Below are 9,126 nucleotides of genomic sequence, written 5' to 3'. Positions count from 1 at the left end.
ACATTGATTCAATGTTGTTTCAATTATTCTGTGCTATCTGGGGATAGTTCAAAGGCTGTGACTATTTTTGTGAGGCTCTTAAGTACAGCTGTGAAAAACAATAAGAAGAGGAAAAACGCCCTTTGCATAAGTGAACTTTGTGTTTTTCCTCACAAATACCAGCTGATGATCATAAATCATTATCTGCTTTAGCACACAGTAGGATTAATAACTGTACCATGTGTACAGACAAACAGTCTTTATATGTAATCGTATTACAGCCAAACACACTGACTAGTTATTGCATATAGATGGTAATTTAAAGTCAACATAACCATTATTGATTAAGATTTCTAACTTTTTAGATTGGGCCTCTTTGTTTACACTGTTATTTTTCTCTGATCATAAAAAAACAAACAAAAAAAAAGCATTTCCTCACTTTCCAAGTTTGGCCACAAACTTTTATTCTGTTTTATTGATGAAAGTTTCTCTGGTTTGTTGTGTGCTTTGTAATCTGGGAGGATCATGCTCAGATCCATTTGTCTGAATTTGGAGATCATCTAATTGTGTTGGCATTTCTGTCCAGCCACTTTGAAAACATAATTTTGCAAATGGATTCGATAAACACCAGATCAATGAGAGTTCCCTGGACATTTTCTTTTCTCCCCCTACCAGGAATCACACAACATATGATTCCCTGTGCAAACTTGCTCTTTGTGTTTTTTTTTTTTATGTTTGCTTGGTTTTGCTTGGCCTTGCTCTCACTGTCTCAGTCTGGACTGTAGTTTTGTTTAGAGAAGCGAAAGAATGGAGGGGTTTATGTTTAGAGTGGCGTGAAAAATTACTTTTTTTGTTTTTTCCTTTTTGCTGAAATCTTTTCATTAAATATTTGCAATTTAAGCCTGTTTAATTTCACAGTCAGAAAAACATAGCAATTTATCTCAGACAAACAGTAAAAGTTGTGTAAAATTGATTTTGATTGATCTCTTATTAGTTTTTCCAAACAACTTTCAATTTTAGATTCCTTTCATGCATGTGTTGCTGTAATCCTATTTATGTTTTCTGATCAGTTCCCGCCTACATCCTACAACTCTTTTGGTAAAGAAGATGTGTTAATGAAACACTGGTTGTTTAATAATGTTCCGATTGAATAACTTTAAAGATCCAACTGTGGCTGCTGTAGTGAGTCTAACAATGATAGGCTTTATCCCTTTGTTAAGCAACTTCAGAGTGAGAAGATGAATGAGAAGATAATTTAATCAGATTAATCTAATGGTCCTGCATCATCTTTACAAGTAGTTCAATTAAATTGCAGGCTCATTTTCAAAAATGTATTTAAATTCACAACATCAAGAGATGCTACACTACTTAACTTGGCAGCAGTCAGAGCAAATTAAGACAATTATGACAAACAAGGCCAGACAAGAACTTTGGGTTATCTCGCTACCATAAACTATTAGCACAATGGAAAAAGTTGTACCAAAAAATCTCCAAAGTATATTCTCAGCAAACTGCAGGAATGAGTGGCTTCTTGTGGTCACATAGTCTATGTAACAACCATTAAACACTGTTTACATGTCAGCATTTTCTGGGGAGGCATGATAGGAAAAGCCCTTTTTGTCCCTTTATCAGAAATTTAAACATATGTTGTTGAGAAAACTTTGTTGGAACTTTAAATGGAAAAAAAAATATGAAAATGTTGAAAATAGTGCTGCCAAATATATTGAATTGTCACCCTTACAAGAGCAGTAAGTGCAACACTGCGACCACAAAGTGCTGTTTGGATGCAGTGTTTGATTGGATACTAAATGATGTGTTTGTGGCATCAAGCACATTGATTATATTTGTCAGGAAAATGTAACTCAAGTCAAGTCTTTTTATGCTTCTTACCTGTGGCTGCTTATAAAAAGAGAACGGAGTAATTTTCTGTCTTTACATAATAGAAGAGAATATCATGTAAAAGCTTTCGCTCTGCCTCTGAGAGAGTAAATAACATTAAGTCAGATACTTTGTCCATGCCTGTTTTATTTGATAAACGTCTTAGTGGGGGTGAGGAACACAATAATGTAAAATTAAAGTTCTCATCTTTAGCATGAGGTGTAGAAAATCCCTAGTCATTAGTGCTCCATTCATAGGCGCACATTCATTTATTAACAACCAAAAATGTAGTGACTTGAAGGCTTCTGATGGACTTTTGGGTATATGCAAGACAACTGAGTGACCTAACTCCAGCTTCCCCACCTTACAGCTTTGTGATCTGCAGCATTTTATTTTCACAGCTTGCTATCTTTGCTCTGACGTTATTTAGGAGCTTTCCTCTCCGAGGGGCCGTAAAACCAGAAATCCATCATTCAGGTAACTGAAATGGACTTCAGGAGGAGCAGTCGTATGCACCGTTCTGCAGCACATTTGGAAATCAAATCTCTCAGTTCTATCGCTTGCTTAACACATCCCCAAAACCAAATAAGTCGTCACTAATTCTCCGATCCGATAAGGGAGACATAAAGATAATTAAATAAGATGTCAGTGTTAGTTTTTCTTCTTCCTAACTGCATAATTAAGCACAGCTCTGGCAGTGTTATGTGATTATTTGTGTTGAGGGGCTGGGTTACAGCTTATATAATTGGTTTTGATGCTCAGAGGACTTGGGATATTTTGAACAGACTGAGGCCAGTGAGAGAGAACAACACTGGCATGCTGCAAGAATGGGTTTGCAGATCAAATTTCTGGCTGCAGAGCGGATCTCAGGTCTTCACACTTTGTACTAATCAGCCATTTATGCAGTTCACTCACTGCACATATTCTATGCATATTACACAAAGTTAACGCATGCGTTTGACAATTCATCAAAAAATACATATCTTAAAAAAATATCTGTTACCGATGTTTGCTGTTACCTTATTTTCAGCACAGATACATTCATGAATGTTGGCTGTCTTTGAATTTCTTTTCAACGACTCGTCACATCATAAATGCAGATGTACTTCGAGTTTGTGCATGGCAGAATGAAATAGAAAACTGTTCTGTGAAGGTCTCAGAGATTATAGAGCAACAGTGGAAAACCAGCGTCATGAAGCTCGAGGAACATTCCAGGCAGGTCAGGGATAAAGTTGTAGGAAAATGGATCAGAATGTATTTGCAAAGCTTTGAACATTTCACAGAACATTGTTCAGTTCAAGAAATCCTCTGAAAACAGAGAGAGGACAGCACAAATGCGAACCTACAAGAATATTTCCGTTCTACCTAAGCTGACAGACTGACTGGGGGAGAGCATTAATTAAAACATGCTGATAAAACCAAGATCAAGATGTTAGGATGTTCTGTGAATGACTGGAAGGCAGCTATCAAAGCAACCTGGGTTTCCATTGCACCTCGATGCCGTTCACCTCCGTGCCATGCTGCATTGATGCAGTGATTCATATAGGAATGAACATAGACATGTCTGTCTAGAATATCCTTTTTTCAATGGTCAATTGTAATATGATTTATTGAGAAAAATATTTCAGCCGTTATCGTAAAAACAACAAATAAAGGCCTGAAATATTTCACTCTACATGTAATGAATTTATATGAGATTCACTTCCTGAAATGAGTGACAATATTTTATATTTTTTTTACAAGGGAAAACAGTCTTTCAGTTAAACTAGTACTTAAATGCCTTGCTAGAACATTAATTTTAAGTTAGTTTTGTACTTTTTCGAGTATAGGGAGATACAATATTTGGTAGGATTTTGTGGGGTTTTTTTTTGGCTGTGATGAGCAGTATTCCCCACCACAGTTCATTATGTCTGCTTATATACAAGATACTAACATTGAAATTACACACATTAGTTAATTGTAAACACATTTTAAGGAAATTAACAAGTAGCATCTACGATTCAAATTAAACCGGGTTTTTTAAGAAAAACAAAGCTTGAACAGATCATGGTATTTTTGTCAGTAGTGGAAGGCTGCTGCGATTTAGGCTCATCAATAACATGATTTGCCAACCATGTTATTGATGATTTGATTGTTGCCCTGTTCAATTACTGCAGTCTCCTTAAGGCAAGATTGTGTGTGTGTGTGTGTGTGTGTGTGTGTGCGTGTGCGTGTGCGTGTGTGTGTGTGTGTGCGCGTGTGTGTGTGTGCGTGTGTGTTTCATGTGTAAATTTATAACAGCGAGGCGAAGGCTCTTAGAGAGGCTAACAAAGATGAGACAGCATACAGAGCAGTACCATGCAAATATTCTAGGAAAAAAGTATGAGGTGGTGTTTTGTTTTATTTGTGGTGTCAAAATGGAGTGAAAATGTGTTATTAAATTATCTGCGTAACCAATATTAATAATCACGTTGTAGTTTCTAGGTTTTATTAAGGCAAATTGTTTTTGACTGAGTCTGAATGCCACTTGGGATTAGGAATGATGCATCACTCTTAGTCTGTCAGTGCTTTATGTGCTGCTTCCTATTTATCATATCGTTCATCATGATAAATTTCTTAACATAATATGAATTTTGTTTTATTGTCCCAGATAATGTTTAAAAATCTCAGAGCTGTCCATATTGTTAGTTTTGCTGTTTTCTTCCACTGTTTGCTCAATGAGAGTATCAATAAATATCAATGAATTTGAAAATTTGTCTTTACTTTCATAGTATGTTACACTTCTTCATATGACTGGTGTCCTAAAGAAACATATGGGAATGATCTTCAAGAGCAGTTAGTGAAGCTATAATTGCTGTTTCATGCATACAATTACCTAGAAAAGGAGTAATAAATAGTTTTTATCGTCACTTTTATTGTTACCCAAGTAGTACCACAAAATATTATGATGAAACTTTAAGTCCGTCTGATCTCTGCTCCTTTTCCTTCCTGCAGCACTATGCTAAGATCCCGGGCAGCCTTACCACCATGCTGGAACTGGGCTCATGTTCTGTCAGCTCTCAGTCTCTGACAGACGACCACAATGCTTTGGGGCGACCTCCCACCTCAGGAGGGCCTGACAGTCCAGCAGCTGGTTTTGGACAGATGTGTGGCAGCAGTAGCCCCAGGCGTCACGTCCTGCACCCGTCACCAACGGATTGCGAGAGCTGGCAGAAGCATCGGGGAGGGCTGGCTGGAGGTTCAAGCCCCTGCTCCGAGCCTCACCCGCTCCTGGAGCCCCAGAGTCTGTCCACCAGCCACGACACCCTCTACCTCCCGCAGATGACTGGGCAGGCTCAAACTCTCCACCCGAACCGCCTCGGCCTTTCTCTGGATGTGGCCTCAACATTTGACGCCGGAGGTGGGATGCTTGGGGTGGATGGAGATTTGGCAGTCAGTCCCAACGTAATCAAGAGACGGCGGGGAGGCCTGATTGAACAGAAGGACATAGTCAAAGCTCACCAGGCCCATAAGATACATAGCACACCGCAGGCTCGACGCAAAGAGTGGGAGTGAGTATGACGTTTCTTACTTAATTGTGATTTCTTAAATTATAACTTCAAATTTGTAATTTAAGCGTTACAGAGTTACATTTTACATACTTTACTATGTAGCTTCACTATGACAAATACAGGTATATCTGATATTTCTGTTTCATCAGCTGCTGCTAGAAGTTCATGAGTCAAAGTTTACATCACAGAGTGAATTTTTATAACATAAAAAGCAATTAGGCCCATAATGTTCTGTTTTTTTTTGTTTTGTTTTGTTTTTGGAAAACCTAATTTCTGCTGTTGAATTAACAAGATTAGAGCAGTTTTATATTGTTAGTTATGTGCAATTCTCTTGCAAATGAAACTTTGAACATGGTCATTTCAGTTTAAGTATATAAGCAAAGTTAGGCTTGCTCTAAAAATGCAAGGTGAATCACAGATTCTCATGTATGAAAAAAATCGCTCAAGAAAATTCTAACCATCTTCTAAAATTTATAACTAGAAAATCTATAGACCAAAACAAGAGAAACTCACACTTTTCAACTTGCTAAAGTTTATAATGCATTGTTCTGGTCACATACTGTCATCAAGCAAACACTTTCTATTCCAGACTGTCATCAGTTTGACAATATTTTGGATATATAAAACAAAAAACTAATCAGTATGAAATGTTTATATTGTGATACTTCTTTCAGCTATATCATCCAACCCTAGCCTTGATGAGACTCAAATGTTTTGAAATAACCTTTCAGAGAACAACAGATTGAAACCTAAATTTTCACATTTATATCCATGGAAAATATATTTTATCTCCACCAACATAAAACTGAACAATAAACTACTAAAAACATTCAGCATCTTCTTGTGTCACCTCAACTATTTTACTGTGAAGCATTGATGAGTATGTGTGTGCACTCACTCCCATGTTCTTTCCATGTGCTGAATATTAAATAGCCTGTTTGTGTGTGTGTGTGTGCGTGCGTGCGTGTGCGTGTGTATGTGTGTGTGTTTATTAGCTTCCTGTCCTGTGGTGTGGTGGAAGTTTCTAGCTGTTTATTGCAGTGACACCCCCCTATGTCTTTTCCTGCTGAAGCCAGAGCTTCACCTCTAGCTGGCACCCTCTGTGCTCCCCTTCGAACCTTTTTCACCGCAGGTACAGGATGCCGCATCTTATCATAAGCTGCGCCTAAAGAGACGGAGGTTCGGGGAGGCTAATTGCAGAGAGAGTGGGACACGAGACGAGAGAGGAGATGACGTACGCCAAATGCAGGGGAGGTGATGAGGAAGCGGAGGATGAATGAGAACTTTTCCTGCTTTAATTTGCGTTTCACATTTAGGCTCATGTGACAGTAGATTGCAAGTGGGCGATTTGTGGATCAAGAGGCCTGTAGAGATGCTTGACCATGGACCAGATAGCTGTTCTCCGCCCTGTCCAATATAATTGCTGTAATACGTCATGACAGATGTAGACTGAAGCTGCAGAGAGGACAGTGACCACAGTGAGTCAGAAGGCATTACAACCGTGCACATCCACCTCTCACTGCCATTTAACGGCAGACCTCAGCTACCTGGCAGGAGGGGTGGGGGAAATCAGCGTTTGCCCTTGAGCCAATTGCTGCACCTGTTTTGAGTTTTCAAATAAAATTAGCTTGATTGCAGGGCAGTCTGATGCACTATGACATTAAAACTTGTTTGTGTTTTTCTGCAGGTTTGCTTACTCTCCCTGAATATTTTGCTTGAAAAGAAGCTTGTGCAGTTTGTAGAAATGTCCTGTTATGACACCCAATGGGCTGCTGCTGAAATTGTCTCGACCCCGCTCTGCTGCGTGACAAATGCGTCGTAATCAGTGTGAAAGTGGACAATGATTAAGAAATTTGTCAATAATTGGGTTCAAAAAATAATTGACAGGCTCGTCGTTTGTATTTCCTCTGGGTGTTCATGACTCCCTGAAGGCAATACGTAAAGTCCTAATGATTCCCTGGTCTTTAAGGTTTCATTTTAGGGTCAGAGTTCTAAAAATGTGTCATTGAATGTATTCAATGTTTTCAGGCACCCAAGAGAAAATGTCTTCCATGTGGGCTTCGAATGACCAGTTCATCAGCACACACTTGGGACAAATTGTTGCTTATTGTCTGCAAATAACACAGCAAAGTGAAATTTGGGTTGGGATACTCTGACATCCCAAGAGAGTTAGTCGTTGTTAGCTGTTTTCCCTGTAGTGTCACAGTGATAGTTGCATGTAAGTTGACCTACATGCCCTTGTTGACCTTTGTTTGCTTAGTATTTGATGCTCCTTGAGAGGAGAATCCATTTGGGATCCTGAGTTTCAACCTCCGCTTCTGGAAACGAAGCGTCCACGCACCCGGTGTTGATTCTTCACCAGCAAAGAATGCAAAGAGATAAGAGACTGATGTATTCTCGCATTTGTAGAGGCTTGTGTGCGAATGCATTTGCGGCATTCATCCCAGGAGGATCTAAATGACGACATCCTCTCGGAAGCATTTTATTGAATAGCTGTGTTTAGAGTTGACATTATTGTGCCTCTAATTACAGTAATCAGGCTGAATCAATCTGGCAGTTTGACTATAGGAAGATATTATTCTCAAACAGACAAGAACAACAGAAAACCTCTTGATCTACTTTGACCTTTGTGTTTTGCATGTGCAAAAAAAGTGAAAAAGTAGTGCGATGAAAAAGAAATCCGCACTACTGCTGCAGGTTTTCGATAGAGGTAGTCGTTTTGAAGCCAAGTAAGACAATTGAAAGTTGTCCCTCTTAAAGCATCAGATAATATGTCCTTAAAATTTATTTAACTCAGAATATCCAGATCAAAATGAATATTGTTGGTTTATGCATTCAGTGACAGACTACAGTTGGAGTTCTTAGTTTGGTGGTTTTGTATCTAGGAAAGGAAAAGCATGTTTTTAGGATTGGTGCTGCCAGGTTGGTAGCACTGTTCCTTTGGCGTAAGAAGGTCCTAGGTTCAAATCCCTGTCTAAGGTATTTTTGCGTTTTATGCAAAAGGGATATTTTGCGGCATCAGGAACTTGCAGGTTAGTCAGGATTGAGCGGACAGACGGATGCAGCATCCTTTATGAAAACGTGCTCCAGACTGCTCTTCAACGGTTCATTTTACAGAAGGATACTTGCATAAATGTCACGTCTTAGTTTTCCATTTTTAGTAAATTATCAAAGATTTCAGACTTTTTTCCATGTTGTCATAGCGGGGTATTTTTTGTGTAGAAATTTTGTCTAGTAATGCGAGTCTGCTGAGCTTATCATATGACCCATTCTCCTAAGAATGGTTGTAAACAGCATAATGGAGGAACATTGTTGTGATGAAGTGCTGAAGGCGGAGTGTCGGAAACAGCTTAAAGAGACAGAAGAAAATGTGATAGCCTAATAATAATAATATTGCCTCTTTAATACAATTTGAAAATGTGGAAAAAGTTAAGTCCTGTGACTATTTTCTAGATGTGCTGTATTTCTGTTAATCTCTACTAACCCTCTTTTAAAAATAGGAAAGATGTAGGAAATATCGCTTGATGTGTCGTCATGAATCAGAAAGCTGCATAAACATGGCCATGACTGCAGGCAGAGCAATATCTAAAAAGTTTAAAACATCTGGAACTGTAACAAACATTGCTGGGCAAGGATCTGATTTTATCATGCCACTTTGTAGAGACGAGGATGGTGACAGGGTATGAAAAGCATCCTTATATCTCTGTTGTAGATTATTCCAGAAAACTGCGTGATTGTA

At 38.7% G+C, this 9,126-nt stretch overlaps 1 protein-coding gene across 3 annotated transcripts in view; it reads left to right on the top strand.

The window, feature by feature from the left end:
• Nucleotides 1–9,126, top strand: part of cacna1ea (calcium channel, voltage-dependent, R type, alpha 1E subunit a) — a 98,747-nt gene that overhangs the window by 9,447 nt on the left and 80,174 nt on the right. For all 3 annotated transcript variants that reach the window (XM_016671809.1, XM_016671808.1, XM_007552798.2), the window contains exon 2: nt 4,831–5,387. In XM_016671809.1, the coding sequence (XP_016527295.1) occupies nt 4,864–5,387 (524 nt within the window). In that variant the 5' untranslated portion in view covers nt 4,831–4,863. The remainder of the gene's footprint in view (nt 1–4,830; nt 5,388–9,126) is intronic.

Source organism: Poecilia formosa, unplaced genomic scaffold (assembly GCF_000485575.1).
Source record: "Poecilia formosa unplaced genomic scaffold, Poecilia_formosa-5.1.2 Scaffold52, whole genome shotgun sequence".
Classification (NCBI taxonomy): Eukaryota; Metazoa; Chordata; class Actinopteri; order Cyprinodontiformes; family Poeciliidae; genus Poecilia; species Poecilia formosa.
The sequence above is the reverse complement of the archived record's forward strand: the minus strand, read 5'-3'. Positions and strand labels throughout refer to the sequence as shown.